Source organism: Scyliorhinus torazame, unplaced genomic scaffold, assembly GCF_047496885.1.
Source record: "Scyliorhinus torazame isolate Kashiwa2021f unplaced genomic scaffold, sScyTor2.1 scaffold_57, whole genome shotgun sequence".
In the NCBI taxonomy this organism is placed as follows: domain Eukaryota; kingdom Metazoa; phylum Chordata; class Chondrichthyes; order Carcharhiniformes; family Scyliorhinidae; genus Scyliorhinus; species Scyliorhinus torazame.
The window spans coordinates 1,014,015-1,040,922 of NW_027307784.1; the positions used below are offsets into that span (position 1 = coordinate 1,014,015).

The following is a 26,908-nucleotide window of genomic DNA, read 5'->3' on the forward strand; positions in this document are numbered from 1 at the left end:
TCAACCACCACCCTCTGTCTTCTTTCAGCTAGCCAATTTCTGATCCACATCTCTAAATCACCCTCAATCCCCAGCCTCCGTATTTTTTGCAATAGCCTACCGTGGGGAATCTTTGAAACCATTGCGGCTTTTTGTGAAACCCGGCCACGACTAATTGCTATTGGGCTGATGCTTTCCAAATAAGATTGCTGACGTAAAGTTGCCCCTAACTTAGTCTGTCCGATTTCTAGTCCAATATATTTAAATGCACCGGAAGCCTGACCTCCGACCCTGAATTCTTTCCTCAAACCAGAGATTACAATAGCTTCAAAATCACTGGTCCCATCGCACAAAAACAATCATCGACATGCATCATAAAGATGCCAGAAAGATTTCCTTTATAGTGCCAGTAAAACACTGCAGGATCTGCTTTCAACTGGCAACAGCCTAACTTTAACAAAACTGACCTTACCGAAAAGTACCAGAACCTAGACGCATCATTTAATCCATATACACATTTGTTCAACTTCCAGAGCACCCCTTCTGTGTTAGCTGCTTCTTTAGGACGGAGAAAAATGTCTCTCTGGAGCAAAAAGGCAGCTTTTATATTTATAGATTTGCATTCCCATGCCTTTGTGGTTAATAGAGCCAAGAAGATCTTTAAAATAACCTTTGCTGCTGTAGGTGAATCTACCCTTAAATCCTGATCTTCTAAGCTTTCTTCAAATCCACTTGCCACAAGCCTGGCCTTTGCCTTATAAATTCCATCCGGAAGAACCTTTTCCATACAAATCCATCTGTGGGACAGAGCTCTTTGTCCCCTATCCGGTACTTCCGTGTATACCCCAAATTCACTCCAACTATGCAATTTTGCTGTTTGGCATCTTTGATAACTTTTTCATCTAATTTATTGGAAGCCATCAAAATCTCACGTGCATGTGGGCTTCTACTCCTATTAGTATTTGTAGTCTTACTCATGTTCCGAGACCTTGATAAACTACGTCACCTCTTCCGCTTCGTATCTCGTTCTATATTGCTACTGCTTGATCTATCCCTTCTGCTGTGAGATGTCCTTTCAATAGTTCTCGACCTTTTCCTGCGGACCTGTTCATTATCTGATATACTATCTGAACTGGCACTGCGTTTCTGTGGCCTCCATTTTTGAACTTCGTTTTCCCAATCCATTGTCTTGACTCCCTCCCCTGAATGCTGTACATTCAACCAATGTTTATACTTTCCAGTGGCCTTCCCTGCTCTACTAATAACAGTTGCATCCTTCCATTGACTAGACCCTTCAGGCAAGTATGTCACCTTTGTACCAACTTTTGGCACACGCCTTTTCGGAAAAATGGCCTGTTTTAATTCATCAGAAGTGTTGTGTTCCTCTGCAGTAATCCTGTCTCTATTATCAGTTAACTGCTCCTCATAGTTCTGTAACACGTGCGTACCAGATGACCCTGGTTCCTCGTCTTGTCTGTCTGCTCTGTCTAAATTTGAAAATTTGTAATCTGCACCCATTATCCTTGATGAATGTACCCGAACAATTTGATCACCGTGTTGCAAAATAATTGTTTTGCCATCTATGCCTATGATCTCCCTGGGCCATTCCATTTGTTAGAATTGTCTCTCTTATAGTATACCATGTCTCCTTGCTGAAAAACAGCATCTGGTGGCCGTACATTATGTCTTAAAGATCTGCTTCCAAAAAGGCTTTTCTACTGCATTTAAATGCTCAGCAAAAGCACAGCTAATTGTAGTCCCTTCCCAAGCTGAAGGCTGGTCATCAAAGATGGATGGAATTTTAGGGTTTCTACCAAACACTAATTGATAGGGACTATAGCCCCCAACCATAGAGCACAGAAAATACAGCACAGAACAGGCCCTTCGGCCCACGATGTTGTGCCGAACCTTTGTCCTAGATTAATCACAGATTATCATTGAATTTACAGTGCAGAAGGAGGCCATTCGGCCCCTGAACCATCTGCAATGAATTCTTTGCATGTACCCCCATGCTAAAGCTGAATTTAACTTGCAGTTTGGTCTATCCGCCAAGATTTTCCGGAGCATGTCATCTATTACCGCGTGGTTTCTCTCACACACACCATTACTTAATGGGCTTTCCGCAGCCGTATTCATAACTGTGATATTCACATTTTCACACATATCCCTTAAACTCATCATTAGCAAATTCTCCCCCATTGTCCGTAAGGAATTTTGCCGGTGGGCCCATTCCTGTCCCTATGCATTTTTCCACGATTTGATCCAGAATTACGCTGTACGTCCTTTCTCAAGTAAGGAGACCAAAACTGAACACAATACTCCAGGTGTGGCCTCACAAACACCTTTTACAATTGCAGCATAACCTCCCTAGTCTTAAACTCCATCCCTCTATCAATGAAGGACAAAATTCCATTTGCCTTCTTAATCACCTGTTGCACCTGTAAACCAACTTTTTGCGACTCATGCACTAGCACACCCAGGTCTCTCTGCACAGCATGTTTTAATATTTTATCATTTAAATAATAATCCCTTTTGCTGTTATTCCTACCAAAATGGATAACCTCACATTTGTCAACATTGTATTCCATCTGCCAGACCCTAGCCCATTCACTTAACCTATCCAAATCCCTCTGCAGACTTCCGGTATCCTCTACACTTTTTGCTTTACCACTTATCTTAATGTCGTCTGCAAACTTGGACACATTGCCCTTGGTCCCCAACTCCAAATCATCTCTGTAAATTGTGAACTATTGTGGGCCCAACACTGATCCCTGAGGGACACCACTAGCTACTGATTGCCAACCAGAGAAACACCCATTAATCCCCACTCTTTGCTTTCTATTAATTAACCATAAGGTATCCTTATCCGCAAACTGAACTCCTGTCAAAACCAGGAGCCTATCCATGTTGCTCACTCTAGCACAGTCAAGTAATTTAAAGGCCAACACAGACTGGAAATTCCAGGTTGTGTTTCTGCAGCCTTTTATATAGTCTGCCAAATTCCTATATGGTCTTCCATGGAGAATTCCTCTATTTTCCGGAACCTATCAAAGTCCGACCATGCTTCATACGCACTTAACAAGTCATCTTTCTTGTAAATCTTATCCATATAATGTAATAGAGTCCCCAGACCTTCTTCTGAGTCTAACTCTTCCAATTCCAGCTCAGAAAACACTTGCTCCAGATTTTACTGTCATAAGGTAAAGAAAGACCCAATGCCATTCCTTGTTTTCTCTTTCCCAAGGCAGTTACCTTAGTCCATATAACTACTGCACTTCTCCATTGATCGTATGATCCCCTTTCAAAAAATAGGGGGGCGGGGGGGGGGGGGGGGGGGGGGGTTATATCCGGCCATCTTTATCCTGGGTTCAGCCATATAACTGTTTTTTTTTCTTCTCACTCACTCCTTGGTTTGATCTGGAAAAGTTGTATCTTTCAACTCTTCACATTTGCACAGCAACCGCCCTCTGCTACCATTTGTTAGACGTTTAGCTGCTGTTGTACAAAGAGTCAAAGGCTCTGATGCTTTTCCACAAAACACCTTTAATTTCCTTCAACAGACTTTGCACAAAACTCTAACATCACATCACCTGACACAAAGGCCACCTGAAGCCCCTTTACATATCAGTGTCAATTATTGGATGCTTAACATAAATGAAACAACTAATTGGAATGTCTCTTAACCCATTCTTTACCAGTCAGGAGGTGTGGGCCATGTCGGAAACCAATGCAATAGACGAGGAGCTGAATCACAGAATTGTTACAACACAGGAGGCAATTCGGCCCATCACCTGCTCTCAGGTGAGCATTATGACTTTGTGCCATTCCCCTGCGCCCTTGCACATTGCTTCTATTTAAACAATCATCAAATGCCCTCTTGAATGCCTCGACCACATTTGCAGACAGTGCATTCCAGACCCCAATCATTCGCTGTGGGAATAAGAGCCAAAAGACAGAGTTCCAGGGGCAAAAGAAAAAAATTAAAGAACGGGATGTCAGAAGTGGGAGATCTCTGGATGTCTCTCAGTGCCGTGTTTGAGTGGGCAGAAACACAGAGTCACAGAAACACAGAGTCACAGGAACAGAAAGACAGTGCAGGTGAATGTGTGGCTGAAAGTGATGCAGGAGGGCTTTGGACCCCTGGGACAGCGAGACTATCTAACCACTGCCTGCTGAGTTAAAGATTTAAGCTGGCACAAGTCCCCATATGCAAAAACTCACCGAAGTATCAGCCACGGGCGAAATAGCGAAAAAGCCTGTACCTTGTGGAGTAATTGGGCCTGCAATGGGGAAGGAGAAGGTGATGTTACACAACACTCAAAAACTCTGACTGAAAACATGACAGGATTTGCTGAATTACAACAGAGGCTCCGAGAACACCAAACGGTCATTGTGGGAATGATTTGAAAGTGCCAATGACATTATCTGATGTCAGCGTAAACGCCACCTTTGATCCAAGTTCTTCAAATATAATTTACTCACGCTGCACCGCCTAACGCTGAACAGAAAGGTCTATAAAATGTAAACACCTACGGTTACCAGTAGGTAGGTCAGCCGTGATTGTACCGCGTCGTGGCAGAGCAGTCTCGGAATGCTGAACGCCCTACTCTGACCCTAATATCTTCTGTAGACAGAACTAACCGTACTTTTGGCGATAGAACATTACAGTGCAGTACAGGCCCTTCGGCCCTCGATGTTGCGCCGACCTGTGAAACCACTCTAAAGCCCATCTACACTATTCCGTAATCATCCATATGTCTATCCAATGACCATTTGAATGCCCTTAGTGTTGGCGAATCCACTACTGTTGCAGGCAGGGCATTCCACGCCCTTACTACTCTCTGAGTAAAGAACCCACCTCTGACATCTGTCTTATATCTATCTCCCCTCAATTTAAAGCTATGTCCCCTCGTGCTAGACATCACCATCTGAGGAAAAAGGCTCTCACTGTCCACCCTATCCAATCCTCTGATCATTTTGTATGCCTCAATTAAGTCACCTCTTAACCTTCTTGTCTCTAACAAAAACAGCCTCAAGTCCCTCAGCCTTTCCTCATAAGATGTTCCCTTCATACCAGGCAACATTCTGGTAAATCTCCTCTACACCCTTTTCAATGCTTCCACATCCTTCCTGTAATGCGGCGACCAGAATTGCACGCAATACTCCAAATGCGGCCACACCAGAGTTTTGTACAGCTGCAACATGACCTCATGGCTCCGAAACTCAATCCCTCTACCAATAAAAGCTAACACACCGCACGCCTTCTTAACAACCCTCTCAATCTGGGTGGCAATTTTCAGGGATTTATGTACATGGACATTGAGATTTCTCTGCTCATCCACACTGCCAAGAATCTTACCATTAGCCCAGTACTCTGTCTTCCTGTTATTCCTTCCAAAATGAATCACCTCACACTTTTCTGCATTAAACTCCATTTGCCACCTCTCAGCCCAGCGCTGCAGCTTATCTATGCCCCTCTGTAACTTGTAACATCCTTCCGCACTGTCCACAACTCCACTGACTTTAGTGTCATCTGCAAATTTACTCACCCATCCTTCTACGCCCTCCTCCAGGTCATTTATAAAAATGACAAATAACAGTGGCCCCAAAACAGATCCTTGTGGTACACCACTAGTAACTGGACTCCAGTCTGAACATTTCCCATCAACCACCACCCTTTGTCTTCTTCCAGCTAGCCAATTTCTGATCCAAACTGCTAAATCACCCTGAATCCCATGCCTCCGTATTTTCTGCAGTAGCCTACAGTGGAGAACCTTATCAAATGCTTTACTGAAATCCATATACACCACATCAACTGCTTTACCCTCATCCATCTGTTTGGTCACCTTCTCAAAGAACTCAATAAGGTTTGTGAGGCACGACCTACCCTTCACAAAGCCCTGTTGACTATCTCTAATCAAATTATTCCTTTCCAGATGATTATACATCCTATCTCTTATAAACATTTCCATGATTTTGCCCACAACAGAAGTAATGCTCACTGGTCTATAGTTACCGGGGTTGTCTCTACTCCCCTTCTTGAACAAGGGGACAACATTTGCTATCCTCCAGTCTTCTGGCACTATTCCTGTAGACAAAGATGACTTAAAGATCAAAGCCAAAGGCTCAGCAATCTCCTCCCTAGCTTCCCAGAGATAGGATAAATCCCATCCGGCCCAGGGGACCTGAACATTTCCCATCAACCACCACCCTTTGTCTTCTTCCAGCTAGCCAATTTCAGATCCAAACTGCTAAATCACCCTGAATCCCATGCCTCCGTATTTTCTGCAGTAGCCTACCGTGGGGAACCTTATCAAATGCTTTACTGAAATCCATATACACCACATCAACTGCTTTACCCTCAAAGTGTGAATCAGGGGATTCACACTTTCCAGAATTGCTAACACCTCCTCCTTATGAACCTCAAGCCCTTCTAGTCTAGTAGCCTGAATCTCAGTATTCTCCTTGACAACATTGTCTTTTTCCAGTGAATACTGATGAAAAATATTCATTTAGCACCTCTCCTATCTCCTCAGGCTCAAAGCACAACTTCCCACTACTGTCCTTGACTGGCCCTACTCTTACCCTAGTCATTTGTTTATTCCGGACATATCTATAGAAAGCTTTAGGGTTATCCTTGATTCTACCTGCCAGACTTCTCATGTCTCCTCCTGGCTCTTCTTAGCTCTCTCTTTAGGTCCTTCCTAGCTAACTTGTAACTCTCGAGCGCCCTAACTGAACCTTCATGTCTCATCTTTACATAAGCCTCCTTCTTCCTCTTGACAAGTGTTTCGACTGCTTTAGTAAACCACGGTTCCCTTGCTCGACCACTTCCTTCCTGCCTGACAGGTACATACTTATCAAGGACACGCAGTCGCTGTTCCTTGAACAAGCTCCACATTTCCATTGTGCCCATCCCTGCAATTTTCCTCTCCATCCGATGCATCCTAAGTCTTGCCTCATCGCATCATAATTGCCTTTCCCCCAGATATAACTCTTGCCCTGCAGTATATACCTATCCCTTTCCATCACTAAAGTAAACGGAAACAAATTGTGGTCACTAGCACCGAAGTGCTCACCTACCTCCAAATCTAACACCTGTCCTGGTTCATTACCCAGCACCAAATCCAATATGGCCTCGCCTCTCGTTGGCCTATCTACATACTGTGTCAGGAAACCCTCCTGCACACATTGGACAAAAACGGACCCATCTAAAGTACTCGAACTATAGCGTTTCCAGTCAATATTTGGAAAGTTAAAGTCCCCCATAACAACTACCCTGTTGCTTTCGTCCTATCCAGAATCATCTTTGCAATCCTCTCCTCTACATCTCTGGAACTTTTCGGAGGCCTGTAGAAAACCCCTAACAGTGTGAGCTCTCCTTTCCTGTTTCTAAGCTCAGCCCATACTACCTCAGTAGACGAGTCCTCATCAAAAGTCCTTTCTGCCACCGTAATACTGTCCTTGACTAACAATGCCACCCCTCCCCCTCTTTTACCACCTTCCCTGAGCTTGCTGAAATATCTAAACCCCGGCATGTGCAACAACCATTCCTGTCCCTGGTCTAGCCCTGTCTCCGAAATGGCCACAACATCGAAGTCCCAGGTACCAACCCATGCCGCAAGTTCACCCACCTTATTCCGGATGTTCCTGGCATTGAAGTAGACACACTTTAAACCACCTTCCTGCCTGCCGGTACACTCCTGCAACTTTGAAACCTTACTCATGACCTCACTACTCTCAACCTCCTGTATACTGGAGCTACAATTCAGGTTCCCAAGCCCCTGCTGAACTAGTTTAAACCCTCCCGAAGAGCATTAGCAAATTTCCCCCCCAGGATATTGATATCCCTCTGGTCCAGGTGTAGATCATCCCGTTTGTGGAGGTCCCACCGACTCCAGAATGAGCCCCAATTATCCAGAAATCTGAAACCCTCCCTCCTGCACCATCCCTGTAGCCACTTGTTCAACTCTCTCTCCCTATTCCTCATCTCGCTAGCACGTGGCACGGCTAACAACCCAGAGATAATAACTCTGTTTGTCCTAGATCTAAGTTTCCACCCTAGCTCCCTGAATTCCTGCCTTACACCCCTATCCCTTTTCCTACCTATGTCGTTGGTACCTATGTCGACTTGGGGCTGCTCCCCCTCCCCCTTAAGGATCCCGAAAGCACGATCCGAGACATCACACACCCTGGCACCTGGGAGGCAACACACCAACCACGGGTCTCTCTCGTTCCCACAGAATCTCCTATGTATCCCCCTAACTATGGAGTCTCCAATGACTAATGCTCTACTCCTCTCCCCCCTTCCCTTCTGAGCAACAGGGACAGACTCTGTGCCAGAAACCTGTACCCCATGGCTTACCCCTGGTAAGTCCCCCCCCGCCCCCCCCCCCCCCCCCCCAACAGTATCCAAAGCGGTATGCTTGTTACTGAGGGGACTGACCACAGAGGATCCCTGCACTGACTGCTTCCTCCCAGCCCCTCTCACCGGCACCCATCTAGCTTGATTCTTTTTTAAAAAATATATATTTTATTCAACTTTTTCGGCCATACAAAACAGTACAAAGGTTTTTCCCCTTTTTGCAACAGCAAAACAATATAAATAACAGTGACCGTATTTTAACAAATAAATAAATAATATATAAACTAAATGGCAACTGCCATAACAAAAATAATAGCTCTCCCAAATAATAAAATCAGCAATTCAATATACATAACCAAGTACCAATATCTTTACAAAAACACCCCTGAGGACCCACCTGAGCCCCCCCCCCCCCACCTCCCCCCTGGGTTGCTGCTGTTACCTTCCCATTTCCTTTATCGTTCTGCGAGGTAGTCAATGAACGGTTGCCACCGCCTGGTGAACCCCTGAGCCGAACCCCTTAGTGCGAACTTTATCTGTTCTAGTTTTATAAACCCTGCCATGTCGTTTATCCAGGTCTCCACGCCCAGAGGCTTGGCTTCCTTCCACATAAGCAGTATCCTGCGCCGGGCTACTAGGGACGCAAAGGCCAAAACATCAGCCTCTCTCGCCTCCTGCACTCCCGGCTATTCTGCAACCCCGAATAGAGCCAGCCCCCAGCCTGGCTCGACCTGGACCCCCACCACCTTTGAAAGCACCTTCGCCACCCCCACCCAGAACCCCTGTAGTGCCGGGCATGACCAAAACATGTGGGTGTGGTTTGCTGGGCTTCTCGAGCATCTCCCACACCTATCCTCTACCCTGAAGAATTACTGAGCCTTGCTCCGGTCATATGTGCCCTGTGCAAAACCTTAAATTGTATCAGGCTAAGCCTGGCGCACGAGGACGAAGAGTTTACCCTACGTAGGGCATCTGCCCACAGCCCCTCTTCAATCTCCTCCCCCAGCTCTTCTTCCCATTTTCCCTTCAGCTCATCCACCATGTTCGCCCCCTCATCTCTCATTTCCCTATATATATCCGACACCCTACCATCCCCCACCCATGTCCCTGAGATCACTCTATCCTGAATCTCCTGCGTCAGGAGCTGCGGGAATTCCCTCACCTGTTGCCTCGGGCCCTCAGTTGCATGTATCGAAATTCATTCCCTTGGGGCAACCCATATTTTTCCGTCAGCGCTCCCAGACTCGCAAACGTCCCGTCCAAGAACAGATCCCTCAGTTGCACAATCCCAGCTCTCTGCCATGCTGCAAATCCCCCATCTATTCTCCCCGGGACAAACCTATGATTATTTCTTATTGGGGACCGCACCGAGGCTCCCGTCATTCCCCTATGCCGCCTCCACTGCCCCCAAATTTTCAGTGTTGCCACCATCACTGGACTTGTGGTGTATTTCTTCGGGGAGAACGGCAGCGGCGCCGTCACCAGTGCTTGTAGGATGGTTCCTTTGCAGGACGCCATCTCCAATCTCTTCCACGCCGCTCCCTCCCCTTCTCCCATCCACTTTCACACCATTGAAATATTGGCGGCCCAATAGTACTCACTTAAGCTCGGTAGTGCCAGTCCCCCCCTCTCCCTGCTACGCTGCAAGAACCCCCTCCTCACTCTCGGGGTCTTCCCAGCCCACACAAAACTCATAACGCTTTTCTCGATCTTCTTGAAAAAAGCCTTCGTGATCATCACCGGGAGGCACTGAAACACAAAAAGGAATCTCGGGAGGACTACCATTTTGACCGCCTGCACCCTACCCACCAGTGACAGGGGCACCATGTACCATCTCTTAAAATCCTCCTCCATCTGTTCCACCAATCGTGTTAAATTAAGCCTATGTAATGTTCCCCAACTCCTGGCTATCTGGATCCCCAAGTACCGGAAATCCCTGGTTACCCTCCTCAGCGGTAAATCCTCTATTCCCCTGCTCTGCTCCCCCGGATGTACCACAAACAACTCACTCTTCCCCATGTTCAATTTGTACCCGAGAATTCCCCAAACACCCCGAGCATCTGCATTATCTCAGGCATCCCCTCCACCGGGTCCGCAACATACAGCAGTAAATCATCTGCATACAATGATGCCCGGTGTTCTTCTCCTCCCCTGAGTACTCCCCTCCACTTCCTGGAGCCCCTCAGTGCTATGGCCAGGGGCTCAATTACCAATGCAAACAGTAACGGAGACAGGGGACACCCCTGCCTCGTCCCTCTATAAAGTCGGAAGTAGTCAGACCTCTGCCTGTTCGTGATCACACTTGCCACCGGGGCCCTATATAGCAGCTGTACCCATCCAATAAACCCTTCTCCAAAACCAAATCTCCTCAGCACCTCCCACAGGTAGTCCCACTCGACCCTGTCAAATGCTTTCTCGGCATCCATCGCCACCACTATCTCCGCCTCCCCCTTGGTGGGGGCATCATCATCACCCCTAGCAGCCTCCGTATGTACGAACATGAGTTCAGCTGTCTCCCCTTAACGAACCCAGTTTGATCCTCATGGACCACCCCCGGGACACAGTCCTCTATCCTTGTCGCCATTACCTTGGCCAGGAGCTTAGCATCTACATTCAAAAGGGAAATGGGCCTGTAGGACCCACACTGCAGCGAAGTCTTTATCCTTCTTCAAAAGTAACGATATTGTCGCCTCCGACATAGTCGGGGGCAACTTCCCCCTTTTCCTGGCCTCATTAAAGGTTCTCGTCAAAAGCGGGGCCAGTAGGTCTATATATTTCACCGGGAACCCATCCGGTCCCAGGGCCTTCCCCGCCTGCATGCTCCCAATCCCCTTTACCACCTCCTCCACATCAATCTCTGCTCCCAGTCCCGCCCTCTCCTGCTCCTCCACCTTCGGGAATTCCAGCTGATCCAGGAAATGCATCATTCCCTCCTTCCCGTCCGGGGGCTGAGCCTTATACAACCTCTCATAGAATGTCTTAAACACCCCATTCACTCTCTCCGCTCCCCGTTCCATCTCTCCCTCCTCATCCCTCACCCCACCTATCTCCCTCGCCGCTCCCCTCTTCCTCAATTGTTGGGCCAGTAACCGACTCGCTTTCTCTCCATACTCATACTGCACTCCCTGTGCCCTCCTCCACTGTGCCTCTGCCTTACCCGTGGTCAGCAGGTCAAATTCCACATGTAACCTTTGTCTTTCCCTGTACAGTCCCTCCTCTGGTGCCTCTGCATATTGCCTGTCCACCCTCAGAAGTTCTCTCAGCAATCGCTCCCTTTCTTTACTCTCTTGCTTCCCTTTATGTGCCCTTATGGATATCAGTTCCCCCCTGACCACCGCCTTCAACGCCTCCCAGACCACTCCCACCTGAACCTCTCCATTGTCATTAAGCTCCAAGTACCTTTCGATACACCCCCTCACCCTTAGACATACCCCCTCATCTGCCAGCAGGCCCATATCCATTCTCCAGAGTGGGCGCTGTTCCTTTTCCTCTCCTACCTCCAGATCTACCCAGTGTGGAGCGTGGTCCGAGATGGCTATGGCCGTGTACTCTGTCCCTGTCACCTTCGGAATCAGTGCCCTTCCCAGGACAAAAAAGTCTATCCGTGAATATACCTTGTGAACATGGGAGAAGAATGAGAACTCCTTACTCCTAGGTCTGATAAATCTCCAAGGGTCTACTCCTCCCATCTGCTCCATGAAGTCCTTAAGCACCTTGGCCGCTGCCGGCCTCCTCCCGGTCCTGGACCTCGACCGGTCCAGCCCTGGATCAAGCACTGTATTGAAGTCTCCCCCCATTACCAACTTTCCCGCCTCCAGGTCCGGGATACGCCCCAACATACGCCTCATGAAGTTTGCATCATCCCAGTTCGGGGCGTACACGTTCACCAGAACCACCGCCTCCCCTTGCAATCTGCCACTCACCATCACGTATCTACCCCCACTGTCCACCACTATGGTCTTTGCCTCAAACAGTACCCGTTTCCGCACTAAAATAGCCACCCCCCTATTCTTCGCATCCAAACCCGAATGAAACACCTGTCCCACCCATCCTTTACGTAGTCTGACCTGATCTGTCAATTTCAGGTGCGTCTCCTGCAACATAACCACATCTGCCTTTAATTTCTTTAGGTGTGCGAGTACCCGCGCCCTTTTAATCGGCCCATTCAGCCCTCTCACACTCCACGTGATCAGCCGGGTTGGGGGGCTCTTTACCCCCCCCCCCCTTGTCGACTAGCCATCCCCTTTTTTACCCCAGCTCCTCACCCGGTTCCCACGTACCTGTATATCCCCCCGACGGCGCCCTCCTGCCTCGACCACCCCGCCCCATAACAGCTCCCCTTCCCCTTAGCAGCAGCAACCCAGTTAGCTCCCTCCCCCCCCCCTCCGCTAGATCCCCCTCTAGCGTAATTACACCCCCATGTTGCTCCCAGAAGTCAGCGAACTCTGGCTGACCTCGGCTTCCCCGTTTGCCCTCGCCTCTCACTGTGCGGGGCCCCCACCTTCCTGCGTCCCTGTACCCGCCATAATTATCATAGCGCGGGAACGAGGCCCGCGTTTCCCACTCAGCCCCGCTTTCCTACCCACCGGCGCCCACAGTTCCTCATACTCCCCCCACCCCCCCCCCAAACGAGGGGAAGAGAGAAAATTTACAGGATTAAAGAATTAACAATTGAAAAATCATCCCCCCCCCTTCCTCGTCCCACATAGTCACCCCACCACTTTGTCCCAGAAGTTCTTTCTCTCGCCAGACTATTCCAGCTTCTCGTCCACTATGAATGTCCACGCCTCTTCTGCCGTCTCAAAGTAGTGGTGCTTCCCTTGGTGTGTGACCCACAGTCTCGCCGGTTGCAACATTCCAAATTTCACCTTCTTTTTGTGAAGCACCGCCTTAGCCCGATTGAAACTTGCCCTCCTTCTCGCCACCTCCGCACTCCAATCCTGGTATACGCGGATCACCGCGTTCTCCCACTGGCAGCTCCGAGTTTTCTTCGCCCATCTTAGGACCATCTCTCTGTCATTATAGCGGTGAAACCTCACCACTATGGCTCGAGGTATTTCTCCTGCCCTTGGTCTTCGCGCCATAACTCGATAAGCTCCCTCCACCTCCAAAGGGCCCGTCGGGGCCTCCGATCCCATTAGCGAGTGAAGCATCGTGCTCACATATGCCCCGACGTCCGCCCCCTCTGCGCCCTCGGGAAGACCTAAGACTCTTAGATTCTTCCTCCTCGAATTATTCTCCAGGGCTTCCAACCTCTCCACACACCTCTTGTGCTGCGCCTCGTGCATCTCTGTCTTCACCACCAGGCCCTGAATTTCATCTTCGTTTTCAGCAGCCTTTGCCTTCACGACCCGAAGCTCCAGCTCCTGGGTCCTCTGCGCCTCCTTTAGCCCTTCAATCACCTGTAGCATCGGGGCCAACACCTCCTTCTTCAGCTCTTCCACACAGCGCCGCAGGAACTCTTGTTGCTCCGGGCCCCATATCGAACGCCACCTTCCGACGCCATCTTGCTTCGAGCTTCCCTTCCTTGCCGCTGCTCCGAAGGATCCACTGCAATCCGGCCGCTATCCTCTCCTTTTTCCATCAGTATCCGGGGGGGATTCCCTTCTATTTCACCGCACAGTGTTTTTGGCCGTTTAAAATTGCCGTTGGGGCTCTTATCAAGAGCCCAAAAGTCCGTTCCAACGGGAGCAGCTGAAACGTGCGACTTAGCTGGTCAGCGCCGCACCCGGAAGTCCATCTATCTTTATTCTTCGGAGTAACTACATCCCTGAAGCTTCTATCTATGACCACCTCTGCCTCCCGAATGATCCGAAGTTCATCCAGCTGATGGGCTGTGCAAAGCCCGTCTCAAGGAGGCGAAAGGTTCTTTGCTCTTTTTCTTGCAAAGTCTTAGCTTTAATCAACTGTTCAGTCAGGTGAACGCCCGCAGCTGCAACTGAGACGGTGCAATTACACGCGATAGATTCCTCCTGGATCAGGCAAGCTCATTTCAGTGAGGCGCTGATACCACTGACACTGTCTGAGCAGTGAGCTCTCTTACCATAACATTTATCGTACTTTGTGACTGAGTCGTGTCAGGTAAAGTGATGGGGATCATGTGATTTGCTCTGAAGTCTGTCTGACAATAAGCCTGGTTTAGAGATTAAAGGACCCCACACTGCTTTACTGGGAAGAAGGTGCAAGATGTTTATGCTTGGAGACAATGACAGCAGCCGAACAGTGGACTGCGAGTCTCTAAAGTCCCAGAAAAGTGTTGCGAATATTGGTTGCAATCAGTGTTAAACTGTCCACTTACCTTCAAGCTAGAGGAGGTCTCAACAATGGTTAATCCACATGAATTCAAGGCCCATGGATGGGTACAGGCCATTGTGTTATCAAGTTACAGGCTTCCTTTTAAAAAAATTAATTTAAAAAAATCTTTAAAATTGGAATGTGGGCGTCGCTGGTTAGGCCGCATTTATTGCCCATCTCTAGTTGCCCTTCAGAAGGTGGTGGTGAGCTGCCTTCTTGAACCGCTGCAGTCCTTGAGGTGTGGGTACACCCACTGTGCTATTAGGAAGGGAATTAGGCAGCCCTCCCAACTTTGGCACAAGCCCCCAGATATTAGTACGGAGGATTTTGCAGGGTCGACAGGGCTGGGTTTGCCGTAGTCTTTTCCGGTGCCTGGTTCGATGCCGAGTGGTCCATCCGGTTTCATTTCTTTTTTTGTGTTTTCGTAGCGGTTGAATACAACTGAGTGACTTACTAGGCTATTTCAGAGGGCATTTAAGAATCAACCACATTGCTCTGGATCTGGAGTCACATGTAGGCCAGGCCAGGTAAGGACGGCAGATTTCCTTCCCTAAAGGACATCAGTGAATAGGATGGGTTTTTACGGCAATCAACATGGTCATCATTAGACTTTTAATTTGAGATATTTTATTGAGTTTAAACCACCAGCTGCCGGGATTCAAACCCGGGTTCCCAGATCATTATCCTGGGTCTCTGCATTACTAGTCCAGCAACAATACCACTACGCACCACCTCCCTAAATATCACAATGTTACAGATGGGTTAGTCTTCCAAGGTCTGAGAGAGAGAAAGCTGTTGGAGACTGAACGTTTCTATGGTTCACCACACTGGAATGTTATGAGGAATTAAAATGAAACTGGAAGATTCACCTAGCTTTCAGGAGAGGAAGGAAAAGCAGTGATATTCTCAGGGAAGGAAATCCTTGGATTAGAAATTACCAGGTCGACAAAGGAAAAGTAGTAAACATGGAAGCTAAGAATAATTCTGGAGGAATTCAATATCTACCTAAAGGACAGTAATGCTCAAATTTCTTTGTGTGATGAGAGAAGTGGGACGTCTCTTACCCCAGATTGTAGCAGAACAATGCATGTGCTCAGGTGTATACTTGAGCAGTCTGTGGCGCCCATTGTGATCCTCAATGTAATACAAAGGGATGGTCTGAAACCGCCTCCAGCCGAGGGAGAAGACCAGAGGGTCTCTGGTCTTCAAAATCTTCTTGTGCCATCGGTGCTTCTTCAAACGCATCTGGTTCAGTCGGGAAACAAAATGAGATATTAGTGGACAGCGATTACAATGGTTCTTTCAGTTGGACCGTCTCAGTAACATTGCAGCTTCACACCTTCTCAAATTATATTGTGCACATGTACTCATTCTCACAAATACAACTCCTCTCAACAGATGTTAAATATAACATTCTACAGTTGAGGGTCTGCGTCACAGATTGCAGCAAGATATTAGATTCTATCCCTGGAGCATTTGGCTGTGACACCCCTGGGCCGGGGAACAGGAAAGTCAGACAGGTTGGTTGCGGTTTGGGGTCAGGTGACCATCCCCACAGCTGGCCTCCAAAGTCAAACACAAGCAGCAGCCACGCTCAAACTTCACAAGCTCGTACCCATGGTCCCTTCAGTAGCAGCAGGGAAGGGAATTCTTTTGGAATATATATTTTTAAATATGGTGTATAATATTGCTGATATTTGCGGGGTGGTAGCACAGTGGTTAGCACTGTTGCTTCACAGCTCCAGGGTCCCAGGTTCAATTCCGACTTGGGTCACTGTCTGTGCGGAGTCTGCACGTTCTCCCCGTGTCTGCGTGGGTTTCCTCCCACAAGTCCCTAAAGATGTGTGGTGAATTGGACATTCTGATTTCTCCCGCTGTGTACCCGAACACCCGAGTGTGGTGACGAGGGGCTTTTCACAGTAACTTAATTGCAGTGTTAATGTAAGCGTACTGTGACAATAATAAAGATTATTAATTATTAAATGCAAAGTGCTGTTTTTGGTGGTTATTACCTGTAGGTATCCGATATTCCCTTCGCTGGTTCCCAAGCCACCGAGAATCAATGGATAGCAGGAGTCAAAATTTGCCACAAACTCAAAGGGCACATTGTCAATCTCAACACGGATGTACATTCCAGGTCGAAAACCTTCATACTGAACGCGGGTCTCATCATCTTGGTCATCAAATTCAGCTCGATTCAGCTGTTAGAAAGGGAAAACCATGTTTGAAAAAAAGAAATCAGGAGGGCTGATTCACCAGAGAGCACACACGTGGAGGGCACGCACGTGGTGTAGGTGAGAGACAATCAGATTATAGTAAAAACAGAAAATGCTGTCAATATTCAGCAGGTCAGGCAGCATCTGTGGAGAATTAACCTCTCACGTCAGAATCAGAACTGACGACAAGTTGTCGAACTGAAATGTTAACTCAGTTTCTCTCCACAGATGCTGCCCGATCTGAAAATTTACAGCATTCTCTGTTTTTATTTCAGATTTCTAGTATCGGCAGTATTTTCCTATCGTAGCGATTTCTTGCAGCATTGTGCACCCAAAGGAAAAGCACAAGGGAATCCCTTTACAAACACATACAGCTTATCAATAACATTGCATTTCACTTCCAATCTGTCAACTCAGTCTCACAACTGCACCAGTTCAAATTTCACATTCCGAAAATAAGGAAAGAGCTCAGTGAACAGGAAGGAGAAGAATGAGAAGAAAGGTGGGACAACAGTGGAAGAAAAACTGAAGGTGAGCAGTCAACAAAAGCAAATGGAGAAGCAGAGCACTGATATAACCTCTGAACGTCTGACAATGAGGATATCTGACCAGTGCATTCTTTATTCATGTCACTAGCATTACGGTAAGTATAGAACTCAAGGCCTGTGACTATTGATGCCTACCTGTGCCTGTTTCTGCATCTCTTCCTTAAGATCGTGGAAGTAGGTTCCTTCACCATCATCGTATTCCGCATTAAACATTTCCTTCAATTTCCGCTTTTTGTCCAAACGTTTGGTCTGTTCCTCATCCTCCTCTGTGCCTCTCGGATCACCTGAGTCATCTTCTTCGCCTCCCTGACAGACAATTTCACCTTCAGTTTTTAAGTTAATTTCCACATCCTAATGTTATAATACACACTAAAATGTTTCCAATCCTGCCGTTCCTATCATCAAGTTCTGAGGCTTGGGATGTTTTGACTATTTTCCGCCTTGATTCCTGGGAAATGGTCCCACTCCAGCAGCTGACTCCAGCAAGTTGTAGTTTGTGGATGACTCACCTCGCTGGACGTGACAGCTGAGTCCAATCCTATTCTCGGATAATGGCCATTCATCTGTATACCTTGCAGCAGAGTTAAGTCAAAAGCAACAAGAATCCTGTCTCATGGCAGACTGGTACAGAAGGTGAAGTCACATGGGATCAGAGGTGAGCTGGCAAGATGGATACAGAACTGGCTAGGTCATAGAAGACAGAGGGTAGCGGTGAAAGGGTGCTTTTCTGATTGGAGGGCTGTGATTAGTGGTGTATTGTATATATAAATGATTTAGAGGAAAATGTAACTGGTCTAATTTGTAAGTTTGCAGATGACACAAAGGTTGGTTGAATTGCAGATAGCGATGAGGACTGTCAGAGGATACAGCGGGATATAGATCAATTAGAGACTTGGGCGGAGAGATGGCAGATGGAGTTTAATCCGGACAAATGTGAGGTAATGCATTTTGGAATGTCTAATACAGGTAGAAATATACAGTAAATGGCAGAACCCTTTATTGACAGGCAGAGGGATCTGGGTGTACAGGTCCAAAGGGTCACTGAAAGTGGCAACACAGATGGAGAAGGTAGTCAAGACGGCATACGGCATGCTTGCCTTCATTGGCCGGGGCATTGAGTATAAGAATTGGCAAGTCATGCTGCAGCTGTTCAGCCACACTTGGAATAAAGTGTTCAATTCTGGTCGCCACACTACCAGAGGGTACAGAAGAGGTTTACAAGGATGTTGCCTGGTATGGAGGGCATTAACTATGAGAAGACGGTGGATAAACTCGGTTTGTTCTCACTGGAACGACGGAGGTTGAGGGGCGACCTGATAGAAGTCTACACAATTATGAGGGACATAGACAGAGCGGATAGTCACAAGCTTTTTCCCAGGGTGGAAGAGTCAATTACTAGGAAACATAGGATTAAGGTGCGAGGGGCAAAGTTTAGAGGAGATGTGCGAGGGAAGTTTTTTTACACAGAGGGTAGTGGGTGCCTGGAACTCGCTGCCGGAGGAGGTGGTGGAAGCAGGGATGATAGTGACATTTAAGGGGCATCTTGACAAATACATGAATAGGATGGGAATAGAGGGATACGGACCCCAGAAGTGTAGAAGATTTTAGTTTAGACGGGCAGCATGGTCGGCGCAGGCTTGGAGGGCCGAAGGACCTGTTCCTGTGCTGTACTTTTCTTTGTTCTTTGCCGCCCCCACCCTCACAGGGCACTGAGGCTAAATGGTCAGCTGACATCTACTAATATTATGTTGCCCAGAAAAGCAGAGGTCCATTGGCACACCATGCAGTTACATAATCCACAGGTGGAGCTCAGTCGGTCAGAGTCTGAGTTTTACAGCACAAAAAGAGGCCATTCGGCCCATTGTGTCTGCACCTAGCAGTCACTTGCTATAAAATATTTATGTTCTAATGGCCTGATTGATGAAAACATTTCTAAGTACCTCCTTTGCTCATCGAGGGGCAATTCTTGTCGAATACAACCTTGTTAGCGAATTAGACAAAAAAATACATAAATCACAAAAGTAAGGAAAATATATCAAACTTCCACTAAATGCGAGTTAGGCAAAAGCTGGAGAATTCTGTAGTTTGAGGACAAACTCGTTATGTAGAACGTGAGCTTACAGTTGTAGGGAAACCAGGAGGCAGTGGGATGATGGTGATGATGATGGGTCACCACAAACAGGTCTTCCAGAGTAAATGTTAGGTAACTGCATGGTGTGCCAACAGACCTCTGCTTTTCTGGGCAAGCCAAGCTCATATCAAAGCTCCAAAACCTAGGACTTGGCTCCCCACTCTGCAACTGGATCCTCGATTTTCTGACCAACAGACCACAATCAGTAAGAATGAACCTCCTCCACAATAGTCCTCAACACCAGCGCCCCGCAAGGCTGCGTACTTAGCCCCCTACTCTACTCCCTGTACACACACGACTGAGTGGCAAAACTTGGTTCCAACTCCATCTACAAGTTTGTTGACGATACGACCATAGTGGGCCGGATCTCGAATAACGATGAGTCCGAATACAGGAGGGAGATAGAGAACCTAGTGGAGTGGTGTAGCGACAACAATCTCTCCCTCAATACCAGCAAAACTAAAGAGCTGGTAATTGACTTCAGGAAGCAAAGTACTGTACACACCCCTGTCAGCATCAACGGGGCCGAGGTGGAGATGGTTAGCAGTTTCAAATTCCTAGGGGTGCACAGCTCCAAAAATCTGTCCTGGTCCACCCACGTCGACGCTACCACCAAGAAAGCACAACAGCGCCTATACTTCCTCAGGAAACTAAGGAAATTCGGCATGTCCACATTGACTCGAACCAACTTTTACAGATGCACCATAGAAAGCATCCTATCAGGCTGCATCACAGCCTGGTGTGGCAACTGCTCGGCCCAGGACCGCAAGAAACTTCAGAGAGTCGTGAACACCGCCCAGTCCATCACACAAACCTGCCTCCCATCCATTGACTCCATCTACACCTCCCGCTGCCTGGGGAAAGTGGGCAGTATAATCAAAGATCCCTCCCACCTGGCTTACTCACTCTTCCAACTTCTTCCATCGGGCAGGAGATACAGAAGTCTGAGAACATGCACGAACAGACTCAAAACAGCTTCTTCCCCACTGTCACCAGACTCCTAAATGACCCTCTTATGGACTGAGCTCATTAACACTACACCCTGTATGCTTCATCCGATGCCAGTGCTTATGTAGTTACATTGTATATGTTGTGTTGCCCTATTATGTATTTTCTTTTATCCGCTTTTCTTCTCATGTATTTAATGATCTGTTGAGCTGCTCGCAGAAAAATACTTTTCACTGTACCTCGGTACACGTGACAATAAACAAATCCAATCCAATCCAATGTTAATATTCATTTTGAGGGCTAGAATACAAGACCAGGGATGTACTTCTGAGCCTGCATAAGGCTCTGGTCATTCCATTAGGAATATTGTGAGCAGTTCTGGGCCCCGTATCTAAGGAAGGATGTGCTGGCCTTGGAAAGGGTCCAGAGGGGGTTCACAAGAATGATCCCTGGAATGAAGGACTTGTCGTATGAGAAGCGGTTGAGGACTCTGGGTCTGTACTTGTTGGGAGTTTAGAAGGATGAGGGGGGATCTTATTGAAACTTACAGGATACTGCGAGGCCTGGATAGAGTGGACGTGGAGAGGATGTTTCCACTTGTAGGAAAGACTAGAAGCAGAGGACACAATCTCAGACTAAAGGGACGATCCTTTAAAACAGAGATGGGGAGGAATTTCTTCAGCCAGAGGGTGGTGAATCTGTGGAACTCTTTGCCGCAGAAGGCTGTGGAGGCCAAATCACTGAGTGTCTTTAAAACAGAGATCGATAGGTTCTTGATTAATAAGGGGATCAGGGGTTATGGGGAGAAGGCAGGAGAATGGGGATGAGAAAATATCAGCCATGATTGAATGGCGGAGCGGACTCGATGGGCCGAGTGGCCTAATTCTGCTCCTATGTCTTATGGGCTTCAATTTCACCCAGAGGACGGTGGGAGTTTGGAACTCGCTGCCTGAAAGGTTGGTGGAGGCAGAGACCCTCACATCATTTAAGAAGTATTTAAATGTGCACTTGCGATCCCAGGGCAGACACGGCCATGGGAGATGTGCTGGAAAATGGGATTAGAATAGTTAGGGATTTGTTTTTGACCAGCGCAGATCAGATGGGCCGAAAGTCCTTTCGTGTGCAGTAGAACCTCGATAACTCTACGCGCTACAATTTGATGTTCTTTTCCCAAAATGCACTACACAGATCGAATTAAATCTGCACCAACCATCCCATAATGCACAATTCTAGATTCTCTTCAACATCCTTGTTCCCATCCTCTGATGAAGCATTATGGCCAGTTGACATTACTTTGTGAATAACTCGCAGACTCTCACAGAGTTTGGTACATCCAGCCAGCTGGAGGAATCCCGATGTTTATGCTTCAGCCTGAATCTCCGAAACAGAAGTCTTAAGCATGAGGTGTTTTTTAATTCATCAATCATCTTTCTGGAGGTGAAAGGTTTTCTCTAACACAAACCTCGCTGTCTTGTTTGAGTTCCCCAGGTTTCCCCGTATGCACTTCTCCTGTCTCCAGATCCTCAAATGCTCCATACACCTCATCTAGACGGAAAAAAAGTGTGTGAAAGATTAAGAGACACGGGATAAATTGTAAGATCAAAAGGACATACGAAATAGGAGGGGTAAACTAAATGGCCCCTCGAACTTGCGTGGTGTTAAATCTGATCTACTGCCTCAGATCCATTTATTCCCCAAAACCTGTCTACGCCAGCTTTATATAAATTCAGTGAAGCAGAATCCACAACACTCTGGGGTCGAGAATTCCAAAGTTTCACGACCCTTTGAGGGAAGAAATTTCTTCTCATCTCAGTTCTGAAATATCAGCCCTGATCCCGAGATAAATCAGAGGAAGCAATCTCTGAGAATCTACCCTGTCCAGCCCTCTGAGAATCTGCCCCTCACTCTTCTAAACTCCAAAAAATTTGCCAAATCGCTCATCATAGGTGATGCATTTTGGAGGATCAAATCTAGGTATGAATTATACTGTAAATGGCAGAATTCTGAAGAACATTAACATACAGAGGGATCTGGGCATGCAGGTCCACAGTTCCCTAAAAGTGGCAACATAGGTGGTCAAGGTGATTAAGAAGACATATGACATGCTTGCTTTCATTAGCCAGGGCATTGAGTGCAGGAGTTGGGAAATCATGTTGCAGCTGTATAAAACCTTGGTTAGGCTGCATTTGGAGTATTGTGTGCAGTTCTGGTCACCACATTATCAGAAGGACGTGGAAGCTTTGGAGAGTGCGAAGAAGGTTCACCAGGATGTTGCCTGGTCTCGAGGGTGTTGGCAACACTGTTGCTTCACAGCGCCAGGGATCCGGGTTTGATTCCCGTCTTGGGTCACTGTCTGTGCAGAGTCTGCACGTTCTCCCCGTGTCTGCGCGGGTTTCCTCCGGGTGCTCCGGTTTCCTCCCACAAGTCCCGAAAGACGTGCTTGTTAGGTGAATTGGACATTCTGAATTCTCCCTCCGTGTACCTGAACAGGCGCCAAAATGTGGCGACTAGGGGCTTTTCACAGTAACTTCATAATAATCTTTTATTGTCACAAGTATGAAGTTACTGTGAAAAGCCCCGAATCGCCTATTTCGGCGCCTGTTCAGGTAAGCTGGTACGGGAATTGAACCCGCGCTGCTGGCCTTGTTCATTGCAGTGCTAATGTAAGCCTACTTGTGACAATAATAAAGATTATTATTATGAGGAGAGGTTGAATAAATTAGGATATTTTTCACTGGAAAGACAGGTCTACAACATTTTGAGAGGCTGAAGGATTTCGACCATTCGGTTTCCAGCAGCACTTTGCGATTACTGGAACTCAGCAGAAATTTAAGTTAAAACTTCTCAGGTGCCAATAGGAATTGTTTTATTTGTCTTCTATTGATTACAATTTGAAAGTCATTTAAAAGCCAATTCGTAGACAATTTGAAGCTTTCAGAGAATCACAGAAATTATCTTCTTGCTCAGGCAAACAGCTCAACAATAACTTTGAAAAGTCAAAGTCTGAAAATGAAATATGAAAAAGAGAGAGAGAGAGAGTGAGAGAGAGAGAGAGAGAGAGAGAGAGAGAGAGAGAGAGAGAGAGAGAGAGAGAGAGAGAGAGAGAGAGAGAGAGAGCTAACCTTCAGCTTCAAACCAACAAAACGAAAACTAACAAACTACCCACAAAAACCGACCCTACCTATCTACCTAAACCTAATCTACAACAAAACTAATCCCCAACTAAACCCAAACTAAAACTCAAACTGGCGGGCCGAAACTTCTTCAGTTATACTGTTTCATATCTGTCCTAAGTCATCTAATCACACCCCAATATAATCCGAATTGGTTTGGGTTAGACTCCAACACATTTGATTTGACGGCAAGCCGTCCATCTTCAATATGTAACATTACTTCTAATTGTTGCGTATCTGCACACTTGTGTATGTTGAGGAATGTGATATTCTGCTTCATCTTTACCACCAAAAAACTGGTTTTATGCTGGCTTGGCTAGTGTAACAATGGAGACTTCATGTTATTTTGTCATGCAATGCTGGACAATAATTTGCAAAATGTAAATCAAAGTCTGTTTTAATCTAGTAAAGTGAATTATGCTGCTTCTATGAAATTGTTATGTTTTGAGAATGTTGGAATCAAATATATTTGATTCGATGTTTTATAAACTGTCCATTTTAAAAATCCAGCAATAATCTAAAATGTTTCAGCCTGTTTAAGTTATGGAATGTGGTTCAAGCTGTTATCACGAGTGGCCTGAAATCAGAATAGAGCTTTTACTCCTGCCACCTAGTTGCCATGGAATTCAGCCCTTGTCCTTGGAGAAATGTATCAGGCTTCTCGGTTTCTTTCAAACTATGTATTTAGAAAATGATTAAATGACTTTGCAGAATATGTGTTTTTAATCCTTAATTTAAAACTGGGGCTTAATATCTACGCTTAAATAGCTATCTTTTACCTATATTAGGTGCATTAGAAATACCTGGCTTCTACAGAGGCATAGACAGGGTGGATAGTCAGAGGCTTTTTCCAAGGGTGGAAGTGTCAATTACAAGGGGGCACAGGTTCAAGGTGATAGGGGGAAAGTTGAAGGGAGATGTGCGGGAAGGTTTTTCACAGAGAGTGGTAGGTGCCTGGAATGCGCTGCCAGAGGATGCGGTGGAAGCAGGTCAGAGATTAGGAATCCTGCGGGGAGTAACTCACCTCCTGACTCCCCAAATCCTGTTCACCATCTACAAGGCATATGCATTTTTCTGATTGGAATGCAGTGACGAGTGGAGTACCGCAGGGATCTGTGCTAGGACCCCAACTGTTCACATTATATATCAATGATTTGGACGAGGGAGCTAAATGTATTATCGCCAAATTTGCAAATGATACAAAGTTGGGTGGGAGGGTGAGCTGTGAGGAGGATGCAGAGATCCTTCAGCCGGATTTGGACAGGCTGAGTGAGAGGGCAGATGCATGGCAGATACAGTATAATGTGGATAAATGTGCGGTTATCCACTTCGGCAGCAAAAATAGGAAGGCAGATTATTATTTGAACAGGTGTAAATTGGGAGAGGTGAATACTCAGTGAGACCTTGGTGTCCTCGTGCATCAATTGCTGAAAGTAAGCGCGCAGGTACAGCAGGCAGGAAATATGGCAAATGGTATAATGGTATGTTAAACAGGGGCTGTTTAGTACAGGGCTAAATCGCTGGCTTTGAAAGCAGACCAAGGCAGGCCAGCAGCACGGTTCAATTCCCGTACCAGCCTCCCCGAACAGGTGCTGGATTGTGGCGACGAGGGTTTTTTCCACAGTAACTTCATTGAAGCCTACTTGTGACAATAAGCGATTTTCATTTCATTTCATAGCGAGAGAATTTCAGTATAGGAATAGGGGTGTTTTACTACATTTGTTTCGGGCACTGGTGAGGCCACACCTGGAGTATTGTGTGCAGTTTTGGTCTCCTTACCCGAGGAAAGAATTTTTTGCTATGGAGAGTGCAGCGAAGGTTTACAGGCTGATTCCTGGGATGGCGGGACTGTCATATGGAGGAGAGACTAAGTCGGTTAGGATTATACTCATTGGAGGTTAGAAGAGTGAGAGGGGATCTCATAGAAACTTAAAAATTGTAACAGGATTTGACAGGGTAGATTCAGAAAGAATGTTCCTGATGGTGGGGGAGTCCAGAACTAGGGTTCATAGTTTGAGGATAAGAGGTAAACCTTTTATAACTGAGGTGAGGAGAAATGTCTTCACCAGAGAGCGGTGAATCTGTGGAATTCATTACCACAAAGTAGTTGAGGCCCAAACGTTGTGTAATTTCAAGAAGGAATTAGATACAGCTCTTGGGGCTGAAGGGATCGAGGGAGATGGGGGGGGAGGCGGGATCAGGGTATTGAAATTGATGATCAGGCCTGATCACAATGAATGGCAGAGCAGGCTCGAAGGGCCGAATGGCCTCCTTCTGCTTCCATTTTCTATGTTTCTCTGTATGTGAGGAGTGTAATGGAATTTAATGGAGTGCAACTCCAACAACACACAAGCTCAAAACCATCCAGGACAAAGCAGCCTCACTGGATTGTTCCTCCTTTCACAAACATTCACTCCGTCCACCACCCACACGCAGTTGCAGCCGTGTGTACCATCTCCAAGATGCACAGCAGTAACTCATCAAAGTTTCTGACACAGCACCTCCCAAACCCATGACCATTACCACCCAGGACAGGGGAAGCAGATGCAGGAACATCACCTGGAGGTTCCCCTGCAAGTCAGTCACCACCCTGACTCAGAAATATATCGCTGTTCCTTCACTGTCACTGGGGCAACATCCTGGAACTCCCTCCCTAACGGCACTGTGGGTGTACCTACACCACATGGACTGCGGCAGCTTACCGCCACCTCAAGGGTAATTAAGGACGGGCAGACCTCGCCAGCAATACCCACATCCCATGAATTTATATTTAAAAAGTTAAGCTGTCTCGGTGCAGCCTGTGTGTCCTCCTCGCATCTTAAATTCCCACCCAGCTCTCTATTGCCAGAAAATGGAAGATACATCGCCCCCGACTCATTCTGTCCTGAACCTCCTCAGAACAGCAATCCAAGGCAGATTCCCATTCAGCTCCTAGCTTGTTTTTTAAAAACTGAATTGTTTTTCCACCCAGCCTCCCCAACATTCCGACTCAGGTCAGGTGGGACCCAAGCAGTGCAGCCCACCCCGGGACCTTGCTCTGAAGGGAAGCTCTGTTGGATACAGGAGGCTTCACCATCTTTATGGCCAGTTAAAGGTCCAGTGAGGCTGCCATTGCCTGGCGCTCGTGTGGCAGGAATGTTACCTGGATATTGTCCACATATTGCTGCATTTGGCCTGCTTCAGTATCTGAGGTGATGCAAACGGTGAACATTGTGCAGTCATCAGTGAACATCCCCACTTCTGACCTCATGATG

The 26,908-nt window shown here is 47.0% G+C and overlaps 1 protein-coding gene across 1 annotated transcript in view; it reads right to left on the bottom strand.

The window, feature by feature from the left end:
* Nucleotides 1–26,908, bottom strand: part of LOC140405557 (ribosome biogenesis protein BMS1 homolog) — a gene marked incomplete at its 5' end in the record, with an annotated part of 196,965 nt that overhangs the window by 95,874 nt on the left and 74,183 nt on the right. Inside the window, 5 exons of the mRNA XM_072494117.1 lie at nt 4,201–4,259; nt 15,703–15,883; nt 16,651–16,839; nt 17,538–17,708; nt 21,944–22,026. Coding sequence (XP_072350218.1) covers nt 4,201–4,259; nt 15,703–15,883; nt 16,651–16,839; nt 17,538–17,708; nt 21,944–22,026 — 683 coding nt within the window. The remainder of the gene's footprint in view (nt 1–4,200; nt 4,260–15,702; nt 15,884–16,650; nt 16,840–17,537; nt 17,709–21,943; nt 22,027–26,908) is intronic.